Genomic DNA, 23,358 nt, shown 5'->3' with positions numbered 1-23,358 from the left:
GGTCCCAACGGTAGTGTAGGGTTGCGAGGCATGACTCGAGATAAAGAAGTACAGAAAAGTGTGGAACTGAAATATACGACGACAGTATTTCGTGTGAGGAAGGTAGATCATATGAGAAATGATAGAGTAGGAGAGAGAGAGAGAGAGAGAGAGAGAGAGAGAGAGAGAGAGAGAGAGAGAGAGAGAGAGAGAGAGAGAGAGAGAGAGTTGTGGTTGTAAAAGGGGTGTGCACGAGGGAGGTGAAGACGGTGTAATGAAATGGTTTTGACACATTGAGGGAAGGAGCGAGGAAATCCTGAGTAACATAGCGGACATGTTGGAGGTGCAGGGAGGCAGAAGTGGACACCATGGTGCAGGTGGACGGATGCAGAGAAACAAACCACAAGTTCCTGATCAACTTATGACTTACTCTTCTCTCTTACTTGTGTGTGTGTGTGTGTGTGTGTGTTTGTGTGTGTGTGTGTGTGTGAGACAAAAGATAAACAAAGTGTTGGATCCGACACTATTTGATGTACGTCACGTTGTGTGAGGCACATGCAAGTCTTGTCTGGACATGATATAACTCAGGTTTATATATGACGGACGACCTCCACGTTCATATCATACTGCGAGGAGAACACCAGCCATGACCGGGAAGAGACGAAGGTTTCAAGTGTGATCAAGATGGCTACGTCCTCAAGTAAGGCATTTCAGTGGTGCCTCAGTGGATAGATGAAGAAAGTGTTTCAAGTCTGAATCGTGTAAATCAATGGGATTTTTCTTATAAGTTTCAGTAGTCGTATGGTGTGCTTGTCTTACGTGGGCCTGGTTTCTGATGTATTAATGGAATGAATTGTATGACAACTGTACAGACTCCTGTAAACTAAAGAATAACGAAAGAAAAAACAAAAAACCGATTAATTAAGGAAGATGAGAGTAGAGAAAGAGGGGAAGTGAGTACCAAGTCGCCTTAGACCTCATTTTGTCTAGGAGGGCTGGGGCGCGCCTCTCCAAATGTGGAAGCGACATTCCATGTGTGGCGAGATGTGACTTTCGTCAAAGTAAGATCCGTGTGATGAAGACACACGTCAGCGAAGACACGTATGGAAGGCCTGGTGACGGGTTGAGGAACATGACCAGTCCAGCAGAGATTTAAACTAAACAAATGCAACATCATTATGTATTGAGAAGGTTTCACTTCTGTGGGCATTGTTTTCTGGTACTAACGATGCAGTGGTTTGCCAAGAAGGAAAAATCTCAGTGGTCAGCTCAGCGCGCAGGTTTATTTTAAACCGTTCACAGCTTACACCACGCCCCGCGAGGCGACCAGGTAACTTGGCATCTCGGTCACCTTCAGACGCGCTACGGCGGGTGCTCAGAACGGTGGTTTCCCTCGTGGTGGTGCAGTGAAGCGTGTCGTAAGTGTACAACATGTGTGACACATGATCTGTGTCTTGTGTACTCCTATCAACACACATGATCTGTGTCTTGTGTACTCCTATCAACACACATGATCTGTGTCTTGTGTACTCATGATCTGTGTCTTGTGTACTCCTATCAACACACATGATCTGTGTCTTGTGTACTCCTATCAACACACTCAAGATATGTGTAGTGCAGAAAGCTGTGTTATCGAGTGTCGTTGATGAGTTCCCGCGTCGCGTCACAAACAACTCATCCTTAACAGCTGTTGTGTCATTAATATTTAAAAAGTGAAACGACTCCAGACCATCATATTGAAATCTATACAAACAGCTATACGCTTTATGGATTATGAGACCTTTAAGATCGGCAATGAATTGTATCTTAAGTGTTCTGTGTTTCCATATGAGTGATATGTATGTAGAAGTAATATATATATATATATATATATATATATATATATATATATATATATATATATATATATATATATATATATATATATATATATATATATATCCTATGTGTCCATGGGGAAATGAAAGACAATAAGTTCCCAAGTGCACTTTCGTGTAATACTCACATCATCAGGGGAGATGGGATGAAGTGGTAATTACACGAAAGTGCGCTTGGGAACTTGTGTTTCATTTTCCTGTGGACTCATAGGACTATACTTGATCACGCGCTCAATTGTCATCCTTTTCAATATATATATATATATATATATATATATATATATATATATATATATATATATATATATATATATATATATATATATATATATACAGAGAGAGAGAGAGAGAGAGAGAGAGAGAGAGAGAGAGAGTTATGTGTGTGTGTGTATGTGTGCGTGCGTATTTCCTTAGTACATCTAGTGTAGCAAATCTCAGAAAGATATCTTTCACTTAGATGCAAATTAGTTAAACTAAAGCTTAAATAAAATGTTCTGTTAAAAATCATTGCCGACTGGACGTTAGGTACCATAAAGCAGTCAGTCAGAGACAAATGAAAGTCGACCTCATCCATGATGTCTTAGGCTGAGGTAGACGGTATTATATGACAAGATACTCGCTCTCAGAAATGTACATATGAATGAACACGTCACAGGACATCCTCCTCCCAACTTAAAGGCTATATTTTTTTCTGAATCTTTTTTTTCTTATCTATTCTAGGAAGACTACAAGAGCCGGGAACTTAGATTTGATTTAGACAACTTTAGGCATCCACCACCAATATGCCTGGCCACGTCAAAAAATCCACCGGTCCTGACCCCGACCCATCAGAATGGTTGTTCATCTCCATGGAGATGAAGATGCAGGATGCCACCAAGCCTTACGACCCCAAGAAGTCCTGCTGGGTCCCTGATGCGAAGGATGGCTTCCTTGAGGGTGAGATCCAGGGCACCAAGGGCGACCTGGTCACCGTCTATGCCAACGGTGAGACCAAGTCATACAAGAAGGACCTCGTCCAGCAGGTCAACCCTCCCAAGTACGAGAAATGTGAGGACATGTCCAACTTGACCTACCTCAACGATGCCTCTGTCTTCTACAACCTGAAGTCTCGCTACGTCGCCAGACTCATCTACACCTACTCCGGTCTCTTCTGCATCGCCGTGAACCCCTACAAGCGCTACCCCATCTACACCAACCGTGTGGTCAAGATCTACCAGGGCAAGAGGCGTAATGAGGTACCTCCTCATCTCTTCGCCATCGCTGACGGCGCCTACATGAACATGAGCCAACGTAAGCGAGTACTTCTGTTTAACAACTTAACTGACTTTAAAGAAAATACAAAGAAAGTGAAACTGCATCACAGTTAATCTTATTGTACAACCTAAATGTGTAGTACGTGATAACATTTGCAAAACATTGTACGTAAACATTCAAATCATAACTAAATCATTCCTTTTTCTTTTCTCCCACAGTTGGCGATAACCAGTCTATGCTTATCACGTAAGTCAACTTTTTTCCTGTCCTAAACTTTAACGTGTGCACATACACATAGAGACAGACATACATATATTGACACAGAAAGTCACATAAGAAAAACACGTACATGTGCGCGCACGCGCGCGCGCGCGCACACACACACACACACACACACACACACACACACACACACACATCTTATCGCTTTTATAAGTGTGACTTTCGAGTATTGAAGTTATCTTTCATTATCTTTAACTCTGTTAACTGCTACTATTTGTGTCACGTGGACACAGTCGCTCAGTTTATACTTCCTTCATGCTAGTGCCTCAAATGTGAAACAAGAATATCTAAACTTTTGTTAATATATTAAACTATTTCATTCCCTCTGTGGACAAGAGGCTTGTCCTATATGCGATACTAGATAATTGTTCTGCCATCTGCTAATTCTAACTCTACTGCAGATGTTATCCATATCTTGTTCTCTTATTGTTGACCTCACCTGAGTTCTGGAAACTATAGCTGAACATTGTCACATGAGTGATGGCACGATCCTTGCTTCTAGCACATCCTAACTTTAAATTCCGCGGTTTATCAGAGCTTTCTGTACACCTGTCATATCTGGCATATAATGTACACCTGTCATATCTGGCATATAATGTACACCTGCCATATCTGGCATATAATGTACACCTGTCATATCTGGCATATAATGTACACCTGTCATATCTGGCATATAATGTACACCTGTCATATCTGGCATATAATGTATGATTTAGCTTGTCTGTTATCGTTGTGACTCATCTTCTCCATCAATACTGAAACTCACCCTGAGCCTCCAGGTCTTCATATGTAAGCGCTCGCCCTTCCCTTCATCACAACCCCACACATCCCTGCCACTCAACTCGCTAAGTTTGTTTCGATTTTTTACTCAATATTTTTTTTTTCAGTAATTTCTATTTGACGTACATTTACAAAGAAATGTTTCTTGTCATCGTTAACTCGTTAAGCACACACCTACCTTTCCATTTCTCCACACACAGCTTCCTTATTCATTTAACATCATTTTCCACAGCACTTCATAATCATACTCATCGCTCCAACAAAACCCACAACTTTTCCATTCTTCATGTGTGATATTTGTCTGCCATCTCATAGTTTAGAATGCCTCTCTCTCTCTCTCTCTCTCTCTCTCTCTCTCTCTCTCTCTCTCTCTCTCTCTCTCTCTCTCTCTCTCTCTCTCTCTCTCTCTCTCTCCACTGGTTCTATTCATCTCTCTCCTTATCGCTAACTAGATTATCAAAGCCACGTCTTTTTCGCTGTTCTTGCTCTAACTCTTACTGATTTCATTGTTATACATGTCTCGCAGACTTGCTGACTTTAAACATCCTATCAGTTTCTCATACAGAATGTAATCCTTGAAACAATCATAAATTTACCTGAATTACTTTCAGAGTCGGAGATGTGTAGATTGTCATGTATTGTTAGTCCTGGTAAAAACTAGATTACCTGTCTCAACCATGTTTTATCTTCCACTAACTGAAAAACCGTGTTGTTCACTACAGCGGTGAGTCAGGTGCTGGCAAGACTGAGAACACCAAGAAGGTACTCTCATACTTCGCCAACGTTGGTGCCACAACCACCAAGAAGACTGACGAAAAGAAACAGGTAATAATACCACCAGTGGCTTCCAGTGGTCTAGGCTGCCTGAGAATGACATACACCAACTGATTAGTTCTTTAGTGGCAAGTCTCATTACTTGCAGTGATATTAGTCATGTAATATTGTGCATCCTTATCCTTATGTCTCACTTGAATCACTATTGCTGACCGACATGTAGTGCAGCATTACCTACTGTCTTGGGAGACGTGTTAGTAAAGTATTTATGACACTTGCCTGCAGAACCTGGAGGACCAGATCATCCAGACCAACCCCGTACTGGAGGCCTTCGGTAACGCCAAGACCGTCCGTAACGACAACTCCTCCCGCTTTGTAAGTACACCTTCAACTCCATCTCTGATGACACAAAATATTACCACACCAAGTAATTCACAATATGTTCTTATTCTCCATGAGCCTTTGTTGGTCGACCTAATTTGACTCTTAATCATTTACCACACAGGGTAAGTTCATCCGTATCCACTTCCAACCCAATGGCAAGCTGTCTGGTGCTGACATTGAGGTCTACCTGCTGGAGAAGGCTCGTGTCATCTCCCAGATGACTTTAGAACGTTCCTACCATATCTTCTACGAGATGATGTCCGACCAAATCCCAATGATCAAACGTAAGCATTTCTCCAAGACTATAATTTCAAGTGTACAATTGCACTAACCTAGGTATAAACTCGTGAGGCCCCATCTCTTGAACATCCTTTACTATCATCTTGTTCAGTTCATGTATGTTGAATTTAAAAAGTGTGTGGTGTGTGCGAGTGTGTGTGTGAGCGCGTGTGTGAGTGAGTGACTGTGTGTGTGTGTGTGTGTGTGTGTGTGTGTGTGTGTTTCATATGTGACTTTGTGTCAACCTACGTAGCGATCATCACCACGTGACTTATGCCTGTGTTGGTACGCGTGGCTGTGGGACTTTGCACCAGACTTTCTCCAACGTTATGTTGGCTCTTATAAGCTTATCTAGTTTGGACGTCAAGTTAACCTGGCGATGATATCTGGGCGGGAACTTGTTACATCTTAAGATAATCGTTGTTACATTAGCTATCTTCCTGTCCTAAGTGAATGTGTCTTCAGCAAGTGCTCTATGACAAAGAACAGTTAAGGCTTATCTATTTGACTTTCTTCTTTAGTTCTTGTTGTGTCAAACTTATAAGTAAGACCTGCCACTGTATCATGACACTTAACACTGAGTGAAGACCTGAGTCGAGTAGGTCAACATTTTGCCCAATGTAGTACTGTAGTACCGGATCCTGTAGGTGAGGTGTGCCGCGTCTTCCCACTCGTACATGAATGAAGTCCTTTAAGATCTTAGTGATTACTAAAGTTCCAACTAACTGTGAAATGATTCTGGTGATTCTAACTATGAAATTAGTGGATATTCTTTTTTTGGCAATAATGTGTCCCACTGATGTTTATCTTGATGTAAAATTTGTTGTACATTTTCTATGCAAATTTGCATATCATTTCATTATATTGATTACTGATCCTTTTCTGATGTTTCCAACCCAGACGCATATATATATATATATATATATATATATATATATATATATATATATATATATATATATATATATATATATATATATATATATATGTATATATATATATATATATATATATATATATATATATATACATATATATATATATATATATATATATATATATATATATATATATATATATATATATATATATATATGTATATATATATATATATATATATATATATATATATATATATATATATATATATATATATATATATATATATATATATATATATAGTCATAGATTATCTGCGACATTTTCTAACGACATGATATTTATTTCATTCCTTTATCTACAGCCATGTGTCTCCTTAGCGACGACATCTACGATTATCACTACGTGTCCCAGGGCAAGGTCACTGTCCCCTCCATCGACGACAAGGAGGACATGCAGTTCTGTCACGTGAGTGGTTTCACTCCATGTACAAATCTCCATTGACAACCACTTTGTTGTAGTTATTGACTGAGTTGTTTGACTCCATGTATAACCACTCCTGATGTAGGCATTAATTTTTATTACATTTGTTCTTGTATTTTGCCATTTCAGGACGCGTTCGACATTCTGGGCTTCTCTGAACAAGAGGTCAAGGAAGTCTACAAGGTGACCGCTTCAGTCATGCACTTCGGTGAGGTCAAGTTCAAGCAAAGGGGTCGCGAGGAGCAGGCCGAACCTGATGGCACTGAGGTAATGCTACTAGAGTGTCAGTTTTGTTGATACTGATAACCTTAGTTTGCATCAACACATCACAAATGATAAATCGGTGACTAACTTCCTCATCTTCATCACGTAGGTTGGTGATAAGGTTGCTCAGCTGCTGGGTGTTGACGGTGCTGATATGTACCAAGCCATCACCAAGCCCAAGATCAAGGTCGGTGCTGAGTTCGTAGCCAAGGGTATGAACGTCGACCAGTGTAACTACTCCGTCGGTGCCATGGCTAAGGGCCTGTTCGATCGTACCTTCAAGTGGCTGGTCGTCAAGTGTAACGTGACCCTGGAGACTGGACTCAAACGTGCTTCCTTCATCGGTGTGCTGGATATTGCCGGGTTCGAGATCTTCGACGTAAGTAACGAAGCTTTTGATGTTCACCTGAAAATGAAAATAGAAACCAAAGAAGATTGTTTTTGTACAGCTTAACAGTTCAATTAACGCTTCGGCCAATATATATTCATATTCAGAAGGTTTTAGTGAAATATCTGTGCAAATCACTATATTAACAGCTTATTGCACACAATGCTGTTTACTCTTCCACAATACTGCTTCTCATTAGCTTACGGCTAAGTTTGAAAAACAGCACTGACCTTAAATGATATTTTTATGTAAGAATGGGTATCACGAAACAAAATATCTTTCTTTGTTCTTGTTTCAATATTTTTGTGTCAATATATTATTCGAATTCACATGTAGAGCGCAGTTCTCATGCTGAGAGTTTTTAATATCCACAGTACAACGGGTTCGAGCAGATCTGCATCAACTTCTGTAACGAGAAGCTGCAGCAGTTCTTCAACCATCACATGTTTGTGCTGGAGCAGGAGGAGTACAAGAAGGAAGGCATCAACTGGACCTTCGTGGACTTCGGTATGGATCTGCAGGCCTGCATCGAGCTTTTCGAGAAGGTAATTCTCCAGAACAGAGAGACACTCTGAGGATACTATATGGTGCATGATTATAATGCTATACATGTGATGTTCACTAATCTTACGAGCATTAATACGTCCACATCCTACAGAAAATGGGTATTCTGTCCATCCTCGAGGAAGAGTCTATGTTCCCCAAGGCTACGGACAAGTCCTTCCAGGAGAAGTTGAATGCCAACCATCTTGGGAAGACCCCTGTCTTCATCAAGCCCAAACCCCCCAAGGCGGGACAGTCAGAGTCCCACTTCGCCATCGTCCACTACGCCGGTACTGTGAACTACAACCTGAGTGGCTGGCTCGAGAAGAACAAGGATCCTCTGAACGACACTTTTGTGGACCTTCTGAAGAAATCCAGCAACGAAATTGTCGTCACACTCTTCGCTGACCATCCCGGCCAGTCGGCTCCTGCTGACGCAAAGGGTATTACATATTCTCCCTCCAGCCATACCCGCCTCCTCCCTCTTCTTAGGACGGATCCAGAAAATTCTCATGGAGAATATACACATTGCCTTTCCATTTCTTTTACTTCATTTGTTTTTGATAGATTATATCCCGATGTATGAGTAATACGCCCTTGAAGGAATATGTATTTACATTATTATAAATGAGACGATTACATAGATTCCTCTGTCTGAAATCTATCTGGTTACAGGTGGTCGTGGCCAGAAGTCTGGTGCTTTCAAGACTGTATCATCTGCTTACAGGGTAAGTTACCCGTGACTGTAGGTTTTCCCTCCTCCACCTAACTCCACGTCATGTAAGAGTAACTTACGTGAAAGTTTGTTGATATTTGATCATAGTTAAGTGGAAGATTGTTGATATTTGATCATAGTTAAGTGGAAGATTGTTGATATTTGATCATAGTTAAGTGGAAGATTGTTGATATTTGATCATAGTTAAGTGGAAGATTGTTGATATTTAATCATAGTTAAGTGGAAGATTGTTGATATTTGATCACAGGTTCAAGAAACATATTTAGAAAGATAACACACACTCTCTCTTATATTATCCAAAACATTTTCCAACATATATATATATATATATATATATATATATATATATATATATATATATATATATATATATATATATATATATATATATATATAATACACACAAACACAACGTCAACTTTAGTGGTATAGCTACATAATTTTCAAAGCAGGTTAGAGAGAAAGTTGTGATAAAAAACAAAACAAATATCACTGTAAAGATATGATACGAACATGAGACAAGATTGTGATCTGACTGCAGAGTGTGGTGGAACTGTAAGAAGATTAGGATAATATCTGATACCCATTAACTGGATGATAAGCAGATGACTTCTGTTAATTCAGTTTGTCCCACAGACAAGACAACAGTTGTTCATGAAGTGAAGCAAATATTAATGGTAATAGTTTTGGTGCAGTCATTTTAGTTTCCGTGATGTGAGTTGGTATGTATGACTTAACGTTTGCTATTGTCTTCTCTCATGTAGGATCAGCTGAACAACCTGATGAGGACCCTGAACGCTACTCATCCCCACTTCATCCGATGCATCGTCCCCAACGAGACCAAGTCTCCAGGTATGTAATAAAGAAGGTGTTATAATGATAAACTACACTATAACACAGCTAAACACAACACATATCTGCATCAGCATAGTCTTTCATACCTAAACATGCACGAACTTTTCTTCACTTTGTCACATAGTTAATTTCAGCCAAACACTTTCTATTGTGCTCTAAAATCCAAGTAAATAAAGTACACAAAGTAGATTATATTCTGTTGTGAGATACTCATTTGATGATACAGAGTCTTACTCAAGAAGTCCCTTTAATCTAACGCCTAACAAACGATTTTTATTTATTTACAATTATTTCTATTTTGATACACACACACACACACACACACACACACACACACACACACACACACACACACACACACACACACACACACACACACAAACACACACACACGTTATTAACAGTTTGCTGAGCAAGTCATTTATCTAAAAAGTACCTTTTTATAAACACGATTCACTTCACAGGATTGATCAGAATCTTTGATTGGTTTGGCTACCATTAAAGTTTATTCCATTCATGAAGTGTGTACTTTCCACGAAACAATGACAAGAAGTAGCAATAACATGAAGTATTATGTACACCTGCTCCACTTCAGAACCGATGGAACACAACACTTATCACTGATGTTTCTCTCTTCTTTGGTTCGTAGATGATCATAATGTGTCAAATTCTGTATATTTTCTTCCCTCCCTCAGGTGTGACTGACGCAGCCCTGATCATGCACCAGCTGACCTGTAACGGTGTACTTGAAGGCATCCGTATCTGTCGCAAGGGCTTCCCCAACAGGATGATCTACCATGACTTCAAGCATCGGTAGGAAGATACTAAAGATGTTGAGAATATGAAACGCTGCAACTGCCAACGTCCATATTTGTCCAGAGTTTTAAGTCAATCAAAATTGATTCATATAATCACATTTTCACGAGTCTGTGTGTGTGTGTGTGTGTTGTAACCGTAAATCAAACTTTTTCCTCAGCTACAAGATCCTGGCACCAAGGGATATGGCTGAGCAGAAGGATGATAAGAGCGCCGCGAAGGTTTGCTTTGAGAAGTCTGGTCTGGACGCAGAGATGTACCGCCTTGGTAACACAAAGGTTCGTAAAGTTGATGACTGTGGTTCTGCCGTACATGTGGTCTAAATCGCATTGCTCCCGTGTGAGGGAAACTTAGGGACGCAGGAATCTAATTTACAGAATAATCAATTTTATTTGAGTATAGGAGCTTATTAAAGTACAGTCTCTTTAAAGAACTTCTCACTTTGAATTAGTCGACAGCTTTCTGCTACTGGACGGAGTGCAACCCATGAAGCTGTTGGAACTCCTGGAAAGGAATGTAAATAACTGTTCAAAAGTTTCCTCAGTTATCGTTCAGATTAAAGAACTTTGAGAGTCGTGTCATTGCGACTTATCGTATCATTAACCTGTGTTTACACTGTTAACTTTCCCCAGGTGTTCTTCCGTGCTGGTGTCTTGGGTACGATGGAGGAGCTGCGTGATGACCGCGTCACGAAACTCATCTCCTGGCTGCAGGCTTGGGTCCGCGGTTACAAGTGCCGCAAATACTACAAGAAGCTTCAGGATCAGCGCGTCTGCCTCATCGTCGTGCAGCGTAACATCAGGAAGTTCATGAAGATGCGCAACTGGCTCTGGTTCTCCCTGTGGCAGACAATCAAGCCAACCCTACACGTTACTCGCATTGAGGACGAAATCGAAGCTCTGGAGAAGACGGCCGATAAGTGCCTGAAGGAGTACGAGGTTGAGCTGAAGAAACGCCAAGAACTTGAGGCCTCTAATGCTGCTCTTAGTGAGGAAAAGAACAGTCTTCTTTCCATGCTTGAGTCAAGCAAGAGTGGCATGTCCGACTTCCATGAAAAGCAAGCCAAACTGGAGGGTCAGAAGGCCGATCTAGAAGCCCAGCTGCATGTAAGTATCATATACATAAACACACATATATGCACATATTCTATTCTTTGTCACACACACACACACACACACACACACACACACACACACACACACACACACACACATTCACAGGTCAGGGCCAGCACAGGTGTGAGCCCTGGTTGTGGCAGTCGGCCTTCATCCTGCTCAGATGATCTTCTCTCCCTTAACTACATGAAGGCTGGTTACATTCTTCTAGTGTGCACGATATATTTCCAAGGAGTAATTCATACTACTAGCAGTATTATTCTCTACATATTTCAAGTTCCTGACCTTTACACATATTGGATCGTACTATATCACACAATCTGAGAATACGTTCAGATATTTATGTGTGTCAAGAGTGGCCTCAATTTTTCTGTATCACGTTTTCAGTGGGACGATAAGTACTAACTTGGTGCTTGTTGACGATGGTTTCTGTAATTTTGCAGGAAGCTACCGAGCGCCTGCATAAGGAAGAGGAAGCCCACAGCCAACTGTCCCAGGGAAAGAAGAAATGTGAGCAAGAGTTCGAAAGCCTGAAGAAGGATATGGAAGATTTAGACCTGGGGATCCAGAAAGCCGAACAGGATAAGTCCAGCAAAGACCAGCAGATCCATAATCTTAAGGAGGAAATAGCTCACCAGGAAGAACTCATAAACAAGGTCAACAAGGAAAAGAAGCACCTTCAGGAATCCAATCAGAAGGTTGCTGAGGACCTGCAGAGCATCGAGGACAAGAGCAACCACTTCGCTAACATCAAGTCGAAGCTCGAGCAGAACCTCGATGAACTCGAGGATACTCTTGAGCGAGAGAAGAAGCTTCGCAACGATGTTGAGAAGGCCAAGAGGAAGGTAGAGGGTGACCTTAAGCTTGCCCAGGAAGCCGTCGCTGACCTGGAACGAAACCACAAAGATATTGAGAGTACCATTGTTCGCAAGGACAAGGAATATGCCGCGCTCCTTAGCAAGGTTGACGAGGAGCAAGGTCAATATTCCAAGGTTCAGAGGCAAATCAAGGAACAGCAGGCTCGTATTGAGGAGCTGGAGCAGGAGGCTGAGCACGAACGTCAAGCCAGAGGTAAAGCCGAGAAGGGAAAATCCAATCTTGCGAAGGAGCTTTCCGAGCTTGGCGATCGCCTCGACGAAGCTGGTGGCGCCACTGCTTCCCAGATCGAGTTGAACAAGAAGCGTGAGGCTGAACTGGCTAAGGTTCGCCGGGACATCGAGGAAGTGACAGCCCAACACGAATCTGGTCTCAGTGTTCTCCGTAAGAAGCATAATGATGCCATCGGTGAACTGTCTGAACAGATTGACCATCTCAATAAGATTAAGGCCAGGTAAGTTCTCATCCCACATAGTTAAGAAATCAAAATTTGAAATAAGTTGTGTACATTTTAAATTAGTATCAATAAAGAGGCACATTTTACCGTAGATCAAAATTATTCTTAGATTTAAAAAAAAGGCAAAATACAATATGTAACGTCTTCAAAACTAGGAACTCACTAAACCATGTAGTATCATAAACTATGAATACCCTAAAACATTATGACGTATGTTTGTTAATGTATTAACACAGTCACTCTAACACCTGCTCTTCCAACAGGACTGAGAAGGATAAGGACACACTGAAGCGTGATGCTGAGGACGCTAAATCCGCTTTGGATGGACTCGCCCGTGACAAGGCAAGTAGACGTCACTGATATGTCTGTTGTCAGCCATAACTTTACTTACACTTAGAAAATTATAAGTTGAGAATCATAGATCGAAAAACAGGCAATATTTTGAGTCTTGTGTATTCTTCCTTCAGAGCATACATTAGTATATTAGATACATTAGCAGTACTGCACAAGATACATTAGTTTTCGCCTCTTTAATAATTAGATAGATCCTCTTGAAGTGAATGAAGTAGTCAAGCTGGTATTGTAGAACTGAAAACACTAAACTATCTTCGGATTTAATTATACTTTTTCTTTGAACATGAATAAGAATGTCAGATGTAATTGGTAGTTCAGGAATGTCTGATGTAGTCAATGATTCATTCCTTTAATATCAGAAAGTTTGGGATAGATAGTTTAAACAACGTTTCATTTTTTTTTATAATGTATTTCTGAAGTTATATTTCGGTATAGGTTATGCTCTAGTGATAGTTTCTGATGTGATTATAATTATATTAACAATATACAGAAATCCAAAGAAGTCATATAAGTACCCTGACTTAAAGTATCGAGAGATTGTACTGCTACATTGTTATGTGTGTGTCTTGTGTTGTTTGTCGTCAAAATATCATTGTTATTCATGTTGCTTAAATGTTCACATTGTCGTACAATGAGATTACTTGTAATATACCCAGGCTGCTGCAGAGAAGACAGCCAAGCAACTGCAGCAACAGCTTTCTGAGCTGCTTTCTAAGTGTGATGAGAGCAACAGGACACTCAGTGATTTCGACGCAGCAAAGAAGAAGCTTCATGCTGAGAATGGAGACTTGTTGCGTCAGCTTGAGGAAGCTGAGAGCCAGATCGGTCAACTGTCTAAGATTAAGCTATCTTTCACCAACCAGCTTGAAGATACCAGAAAGTTCTCTGATGAAGAAAGTAGGGTAAGTTTTCTGTGATTAGTCAAAATATATATTAAGAAGAATCTGCCTACCATCTATACACACACACACACACACACACACACACACACACACTTGGCGTAAGCTAGGGTGTGTATGTGTTTATCCCTGAGGTTGAAATACGTCATATATAAAAACAAACTCAAGACGGGCAATGGGATATGCTAACGCCTTGGTTTGTCCACAGGAGCGTGCCACACTTCTTGGCAAATATCGTAACCTGGAGCACGACATCGATGGTCTTCGTGAACAACTTGAGGGAGAGAGTGAAGCTAAGGGCAGCATTCAGCGAATGTTGTCTAAGGCCAACGCTGACGCTCAGATGTGGCGCTCGAAGTATGAGTCCGAAGGTATTGCCCGCGCTGAGGAGCTTGAGGCTGCCCGTCTGAAACTTGCTGCCCGTCTGGAGGAAGCCGAGTCGCAGATCGAACAATTGAACGTCAAAAATTTGAGCCTGGAAAAGACCAAGATGAAGTACAGCGCGGAGTTCGACGATGCGCAGATTGCGTTTGAGCGCGCTCAAACCCTTGCCATGGCCACTGAGAAGAAACAGAAGAACTTCGACAAGGTCCTTGCTGAATGGAAACTCAAGGCTGATGATCTTGTCGCCGAACTTGATGCATCTCAGAAGGAATGCCGCAACTACGCCACTGAACACTTCCGCATTAAGGCCGCCTACGAGGAGAACCTGGAACTGCTCGACTCTGCCCGTCGCGAAAACAAGAACCTCGCTGATGAGATTAAGGACTTGATGGACCAATTTGCTGAGGGTGGCCGATCATACCACGAGCTAGAGAAGGCCAGCAAGCGCCTGGAGATGGAGAAGGAGGAACTTCAGGGAGCTCTTGAGGAAGCTGAAGCCGCCCTTGAGCAGGAAGAGAACAAGCTGCTTCGTAGCCAGCTCGAGCTTGGTCAAGTTAGGCAGGAGATCGATAGACGAATCCAGGAGAAGGAGGAAGAGTTTGAAAACACAAGGTAAGTTGAAGTTCATCTCCCGCAATACAATATCAATAACTTTTTATATTTCATTTTTCTTCATGTTAAACGAATTGCTGACCACAGTCATCCTTATTAGTCAATCACTTACTGCACAAATTTCTTCTTTTTTCAGGAAATGCCACCAGCAGGCTATGGATTCCATGCAGGCGTCCCTTGAGGCAGAGGCCAAGGCTAAGGCTGAGGCTCTTCGTCTGAAGAAGAAGCTGGAGTCTGACATCAACGAACTCGAGATCGCTCTGGATCATTCCAGCAAGGCTTACGCTGATTTACAAAAGAGTTTCAAGAAACTCCAAGGTGAGTACAAGGACATGCAGATGAAGGTCGAGGAAGAACAGAGACTCGCCTCTGAGTACCGTGAGCAGTACGGCATCGCAGAGCGCCGTGCCAACGCCCTACATGGAGAATTGGAGGAGTCTCGTGGTCTTCTGGAGCAGTCCGACCGCGCACGTCGTCAAGCGGAGGCTGATCTTCACGACGCTGGTGAGGAGTACAGTGGTCTCAATAGCCAGTATGGTGCACTGACCGCTGGTAAACGGAAACTCGAGGGCGAAATGCAGACTCTTCAGGTAAGTGTTCTATTCTCGAGTCCGCTGGAACTAAATTTGATGATGCCATATTTTCATTTTCCTTAAATATTCGTGTATCCTATTGATATGATTTTAATCTACAATTCAATACCTTTCCTCTGTGTCTTGTCACAGGCCGACTTCGAAGAAATGCTCAGCGAGGCTAAGAACTCCGAGGAGAAGGCGAAGAAGGCAATGTTGGACGCGGCCCGTCTTGCTGATGAACTTCGTGCCGAGCAGGAGCACGCTCTGAACGTAGACAAGATGCGCAAGGGTCTGGAAGTTACTTACAAGGACCTCCAAGCTAAGCTCGAGGAGTTCGAAGCCATCGCCCAGAAGAATCTCAAGAAGGCTGTGGCGAAGTTGGACAGCCGTGTTCGTGAACTGGAGACCCAGGTTGACGATGAGTCTCGTCGCTACTCTGATGCTCAGAAGAACCTGAGGAAGTGCGAGAGGCGCATCAAGGAACTCACCTTCCAGTCTGACGAAGACAAGAAGAACCACGAGAGGATGCAGGACCTTGTTGACAAGCTCCAGCAGAAGATCAAGACCTACAAGCGACAGATCGAGGAGGCCGAGGAGATCGCCGCTCTGAACTTGGCCAAGTATCGCAAAGTTCAGCAGGAGCTTGAAGAAGGTAGCGCTTAAACCAGTAAATCTGATCAATACAGAATAAGGGGAAAACATGATTTATCAGATCCAAGCTTTTTTTCTTTAACGAGAAAGCCCACACACATTCACGCACGCACATATACACACCTGGAAAATGTTCATGTCGTATGTAATTAATCATTTATGCACGTAGAGTGCATGGAAGAATAAAATAAACTTATCCAGGTCAAAGGTAAGATTGTAATTGAAACCTAATAAAAGCTATCCAGTGATTATGTAACACGTACTTTAATAACATTCACTAATCTCCTTACATTATGAGGCTTATTAATTTACTCATGAATTTTAAGCCCCTGAAAAAGGTGAAAAGAATATGTAAAAGAAATGTATAATACAACAAAATTTCTTATTGCAGGTGTGACTACAGTCATCTCTAGTACTAAAACCCGCTCACAACTGACACAGATAATCATGGAATAAATAATACTGTAACAAGACTAACTGCAACACTGTCTGGATTTCTGAGTAAATATGATATTTTTTTTTTTTACAATCTCGTGGACAGTGTGACGTATGATGTTTGTGAATCCCCCTCACTTCTCTTTATTAGTAATAACGGAAGCTGTTTATGAGAGGACAGCTCAGCCTAACAGGGGTGTATGGAGAATGAAAAATAAATTTTCTATAGATTAGGCTTTTATGCGATTCCCGAGTGAAATTTGATATAATGTTTTCTGCTTATGACAAAGACAAGAATTTTCTGCCATCATGGAAGGGTTGCCACTGCAGGAAGACTATTTTCTGATGGTCTAAAGAATATCTTGTCACATTCAGTGCTTCTCTACATTGGACAACGTACAAACATTGTTCATTAAACTCGTATTTCACAAGTCTATTGTTTCCTCGGTGTCTCTTCCCTCCTCGTTACCCACATTCTTCCATGACTCATAAACTTTTTTGACAGTTTATGAAGAATAAATGCTTTCCGAGGAGTAGTTTCTCCCACGATTATATAAACAACACTCGCGAAGATAACTAGAGACAGCTCTCTTTCTCACTGTCTCACTCACGAAATGTTGATTGTACAGAGTTCCACGTCTCTTGTTTCCTCGACGTCACTTGTACACAACCCAGCCTGCCGTGAGTCACCTTACCTCACACTACTGAACCGTTCTTCCACCTTCATACCGTTCTCTAAACATGTTCTTCCTTTATTGATTTTGAGTAATTTGTAATCTGTTGGGAATTCATTCAGAGTTTTCTAGTATGACAAGGTAGGTAGAAACGTGGACCAGTTTATGATCAGCCGTACTTTGTTTTCTAAAGTTCATGGATGTGTTAACAAGATGTCTAAGGCTCCCAAATTTCCTCCATGGTTGTATAATTCATACTGGACTCCGAGACTTGTATTCTTGACATTCCTTTAGTACGTTTTCCATGGTAGTACTGCATTTATACGTGTCTGTAACAGTGTGAGTGGTCGTCAGTCAGAGAGCTGCCACTCATCTTGAATGAGAGAGAAAGTCTATATTTTCACACGTTCCAGAGTTTGTTATGTTCTAGGGCTCTCAAGTTTCATCTAACTAGCCATTAACCTCTGACATCATCATTCAGTCAACACACACAACCATTATGAAGTACAAATCTCGTACATAGATTGCTAGTTATAGATCTTTTAGCCACAGCGTCTGTTGTCTTATTCATAATATCAACATTTCCACATCAGTCAATTTTCTACACTGATGATTTGAAAGGATTGCGACAACTTTGGGCATTACTAGGGTATGGCATGCATTCAGATATAGTATGATATAGCAGGCAGCGAGTGCATTCTGGGAATGGAAGTATATGTATGTGGGGTACGGGGAGGGAAATGCTCCATTAATGTGTAGATACAGCCTTTATCCCACATAATTCTGCAGGAAATATGAAAGATTCTTTTGGTAGTTTTGAGAAAAAGTTTCTTCTTGAAAAACTATCGCAAAGATCTACACCTTCACGACATGTTGAGCCATCAATCAATCTTTATATTCCGTCATTGTGTATCGTACTATGCTATGTATCAGAAAAGAAATATTTTCATTCAGTTCCTGCACAGGAAGGAAACGTAAAACATCCTATCGGAATTAAGTATGCCATCTTAAATGATGTTATTTTCTATTCTTGAACTGAAGGGTTTTGAAAGGTCTAGATGATTATATATCCCAATTATCTTCCCAGCAAAAAAGAATTCACATATGTAGGGTTCGGTGGTGTAACACGTAACATATTCTGTCACGTTGTTAGCGTTAATTCATAAAGAACTGAATACTTCTTTGCTTATTCCAGAAGTAATATTATAGGTAATATCGACCATTATCATGATGATACCACTATCGGACGAGTGTACATGACAACTATATAATCCAACTTCGATCTACATAATGGGTCATCACAAGGCATCGTCTCCACTCCCCAGGGTAGAGACATTACTTGCATCATGTTCACCAACTTTGTCGCATGACTTTTGCAAGGTTCATATATATATATATATATATATAAAGGTCTACAGTAGTATCGTAAGTTTGGAATAACTAAGAAAACATTGTTGATGGTAAATGAACATTATTGTGAGTGTTACATCATGATGATGATATCAAAGCGTGTGTGGTAGTAGAGTGGAAGTTCCTCAGTCGTAGTGACAGATAACATTGTTCCTTTCGAGTCACCAGATCACCTAATCATGCAGTCTTCATCCCAGTTGTTTACAATGACAAATGGTTAGTGCAGTGGGTCTAGCTGGAGCTTGTAACAATGGTAGGATTTTCACCTGGTTTGATGTTGGCAAGAATGAGTCGTCTATTCTAACTGTGGTAATACGTGTAATGATACACTTCATAAATCTAACAGAAATTCTATAAAGGCTTCAGGAAAATGTTTCAGCAAATGCTAGTGTATTGTATCATCCTTTACACTAAGCATCAGATTCAGTGTCTGTCTGATGGAACTGACATCATTTCCTTCATAAGAAATTTATGTTATGATCCCTTATGTTATTTGAGAAGACAAGTAGAAGACTCTTCATGTGCTATATCTAAACTCCCTACTGCTGATGCTATACACTATATCTGCTGATGCTATACACTATATCTGCTGATGCTATACACTGTATCTGCTGATGCTATACACTATATCTGCTGATGGTAGAGAGCAAGGAGTCACTTTCATTGAGACTATGACCTGCTTCAGAGGTCATGTACTTTGCTGTCTTGATTACTTCAAGTAAAGGCGAGGAGTGACACAATATTTACCAACCAGTTTCTTTATTTTTTCCAAACTGAATGATCAGTTTTATAATGGAGAACATATCTTGACTTCCTTGATTCAGACGTCGTCTGATATTATTAACCAGAGAATCTTCAGTGAGTAGATCTTAGTGTTGTAATATAGATCACAACTCTGGTTGTGTCTTGGGACTTAGAGTTGTGGTTTTTTGTTCATGATTTTAGGAACTTTGTTTCTTTGTCAAAAACAGAAAATTCGTTCAATCCTCGAGTGATCTGAAGTTTATTTTTTTTTTTGTTTTTGTCCTGCTACTTAGCCATCTGACGTGTCCATCTCGGAGTGCCAACTGCTGTAGCCCTTTCCTCTGTGCTCGGTAGGATTGTAGAGTGATCAATACAGGTGTGGCAGAAGTGATTACTTAAGGTCTAGAATGACAGACCCAGAACAGGAGTGGGTAGTTACTGCAGGAGTGGGATAAACATGTGTTACACACACACACACACACACACACACACACACACACACACACACAAGACGAGGCGTCAATGTTGTTTATCACCGAAGTATCACTGGCCGTGTTGACGGCCGTGTGGGTGGGTAAGGTCCAGTGTGCACGATATATGTACACACGTCATTATGAAAACTACTGTCATGTCAGGATTCCCACCTAAAATGACTTTTTTTTTTTGACTAGATATACATGATTGTTAACAACCAAAAGAAACAATCTAACACATGAGATATGTGTTGTACCTGCCTCTGCTACATGTAAGTGACCAGGGCGCAGCAATACAATTGTCAGACGAAAAACGAAAGGAATGAAACGTAACAAAACAATGGATAAAATAATGACACATTATGACATTGTGATTCACATGACAATGATTAACATAATCAAAATAACGAGATTATGAAGGCAAGGTGATATGTAGACAGAAGCAAAAAAGGAAATATAACACGGAAATAAAAACAAGTAAATTGCTTACAACGATAAAGAAACACCAAGACGTGTAAAGTTAACGAATGATAATAATTGATTTTATAAAAAGTTTTGGATAAGGAGGTTGGTCTATAGTGAATTGTTCAAGGTGTACAAAGACTGACAGAAACTGTTACATGTAGCTACAGCTAAAACAATAACGTCTCAAGGTTGCATGGTAGCGAGGAACCATCATCAGTGCTGGGGAAGACGGTGGGTTGTTTACTGGCTGCTACTGAAGATCGAGCAACATTTGGCTGGCTGAAGGTATGTATGTATGTATGTATGTATGTATGCATGTATGTGTGTATGTATGTATGTATCCTGGATATAGTTTGAGTGTTCCCTGATGGATCCAAAGTTCACGTAGGGCATAATTGTCAGTTAGCTGGATATACCAGTCCATACCCGTGACCTGAGTGTTAATACTGTGGTCAACGTATCATTCCTGCACATTACAAACTTGTATCATTTTGTTCGGTTGCCACAACGTTCGACTGCCAGTTTTCCAACCAGAAAAAGATGGTATAAGATCGTGTATCGTCTCTACACGATCAACAACCTAACCTAAACCTACAGAGAGGACTGTACCCACGAGATCAGCCAGCTGCTGCATCTTTAGCCATCATGAACAAAAGAAGAAAAACAAGAACAGATTAACTGCGTCTCTTCCAGGAAGGTGTCATCTTCCAGACTCTGGAACTCTAATACCTCGATATACAGACTTCTGAACCAAAGTTTTTTCCTCAAGTGCATTTCGACAATTACATTCTTTAACAGAAAAGTACAATGATACCAATGAAATGTGTTTGTTGTTCCACTTAAGAAAGACGCGTATAGTCTCAGTCAGTCTATAATTCCCCGGAATACTTCCATAATTTGGACACAAAATATTAGATAGTGTCACCACTTCAATACTTCATGTTAATCTTACGTAATACTTATAACCGTATGATTAATTATGCTGGTAACGAGCTTAAGCAATCTCAGGTAGAGTTATACTGGTTAAGATTGTAACCACTTGGTCATGATGTGCCGCATGCGGAGGGTCGGTCATGATGTGCCGCATGCGGAGGGTCGGTCATGATGTGCCGCATGCGGAGGGTCAGTCATGATGTGCCGCATGCGGAGGGTCAGTCATGATGTGCCGCATGCGGAGGGTCGGACATGATGTGCCGCATGCGGAGGTGATCTCTCGCTACCTCTCATGACCTACATAAAGGGTTAAGGGAGACCCGACCTCACTTACCCCTGAGAAACGCTGGTGATCAGTTGCCTGGCCATGTGGATCATGTGTTTACATGTGTCATATGTAAACTGACATGCGAGATAGTGAACAACCCAGTAACTCAACACAGTTAAGTGTTGTCTTCATTATGGCCTCAGGGATGGTAGACTCAGGGATGGTAGACTCAGGGATGGTAGACTCAGGGATGGTAGACTCAGGGATGGTAGACTCAGGGGTATCATGCTTTCATTATATTTCAGCAGTGAACCAGTTCATTGCAATGTAAACATGGTGATGTGAGATACTTTGACATGCATTTTATTCCTAACATAAACGAATGCGGCAGTGCTAGTCGTGAATACGGCAGTGCTAGTCGTGAATACGGCAGTGCTAGTCGTGAATACGGCAGTGCTAGTCGTGAATACGGCAGTGCTAGTCGTGAATACGGCAGTGCTAGTCATGAATATCGTCTGTTGGTCGCGCCACAGTTCAGCAGTCAACAAAGATTATTTACTACATGTGGCTGAGCTTCGTACAACCTTCAGGGAAGACTTCATGTCCAATGATCTCCACAACACACAAGTATTTTTAGCAGACGACCACAAGTGGAAGCAAGTTTAAGTCGGCAGCAGGTGGCGTCCGGACGGCGTGGCCGAAAGTGAGTTTTTTCGTGTCTTACTGAGGTGGTGTTTGTGAAGGTGGCGTGTTGCTTGCGTGGTGTGAGAGCGTTAGCACACTTGTGCTCGGTAAGAAGTACCTCGCCTGTGCTGAGGGTCAGTGATGAGGGTGTGGTACAGCACAGTCCCAGCTGCACCTGTGTTCTGCTTTCCCTACCAGCGATGGTGAGGAAAGTGACTTCTGGACTGTGTTGGGAGATGGAGGCCAACCCCTTCTCCACCAGCCGAGGTCTGGCATAGTACCGGGAATCGCACATTTTCCTCTTGTTCACCATCGAGGGTTGTGAACCTTCCCTGCCACAATGTGGCTATGAAAAGGTCTTCTCGTTTCTCATCGAAGATGTTCAGCTTGCCTGGGGCAGTGGGTCAGCAGACCTTGCCCCTGTGTGCCATGCAACTCTTGGGGGCGCCCTTCGGTAGTGCTGGGAGCTGCTTGTCTTGGGGGCGCCCTTGGGCAGTGCTGGGAGCTGCTTGTCTTTCTCTTATCTAACAAGGTCTTGGACGCGCCATAGAACAGTGTTGTCTTTCACTTGACCACCACTGAGGTTGAAGACGCGTTCTGGAGCCGTACTGTACAACGGTACTGGGTCTGACTACAGTGATGACCTGGACGACTACGAAATGGTTTGGTTACTGGCGGTGATCAAATTCCCTCACACACACACACACACACACACACACACACACACACAGGCACCGGACACGGAGGCTAAATCCAGCGGTAGGTCGTCCGTGCCA

At 41.6% G+C, this 23,358-nt stretch overlaps 3 protein-coding genes across 6 annotated transcripts in view; 2 read left to right on the top strand and 1 right to left on the bottom strand.

The window, feature by feature from the left end:
* Window positions 1-23,358, bottom strand: part of LOC139745747 (DNA polymerase lambda-like) — a 305,248-nt gene that overhangs the window by 202,155 nt on the left and 79,735 nt on the right. The window lies entirely within an intron of this gene.
* LOC139745703 (uncharacterized) overlaps window positions 1-23,358 on the top strand; it is a 96,579-nt gene that overhangs the window by 17,316 nt on the left and 55,905 nt on the right.
* LOC139745744 (myosin heavy chain, muscle-like) lies at window positions 1,240-17,161 on the top strand. Its single transcript, XM_071656267.1, has 23 exons — window positions 1,240-1,397; window positions 2,577-3,146; window positions 3,329-3,356; window positions 4,895-4,997; window positions 5,232-5,321; window positions 5,452-5,614; window positions 6,853-6,956; window positions 7,101-7,238; window positions 7,345-7,614; window positions 7,998-8,168; window positions 8,282-8,609; window positions 8,842-8,894; window positions 9,667-9,754; window positions 10,453-10,570; window positions 10,734-10,851; window positions 11,206-11,679; window positions 12,132-13,018; window positions 13,285-13,363; window positions 14,032-14,277; window positions 14,483-15,270; window positions 15,407-15,860; window positions 15,996-16,497; window positions 16,888-17,161. The coding sequence occupies exons 2-23, from the start codon at window positions 2,639-2,641 to the stop codon at window positions 16,950-16,952; spliced, it is 5,775 nt and encodes a 1,924-aa protein (XP_071512368.1). The 5' UTR covers window positions 1,240-1,397; window positions 2,577-2,638; the 3' UTR covers window positions 16,953-17,161.

The sequence above is a fragment of the Panulirus ornatus genome, chromosome 62, assembly GCF_036320965.1.
Source record: "Panulirus ornatus isolate Po-2019 chromosome 62, ASM3632096v1, whole genome shotgun sequence".
Taxonomy (NCBI): Eukaryota; Metazoa; Arthropoda; class Malacostraca; order Decapoda; family Palinuridae; genus Panulirus; species Panulirus ornatus.
The sequence above is the reverse complement of the archived record's forward strand: the minus strand, read 5'-3'. Positions and strand labels throughout refer to the sequence as shown.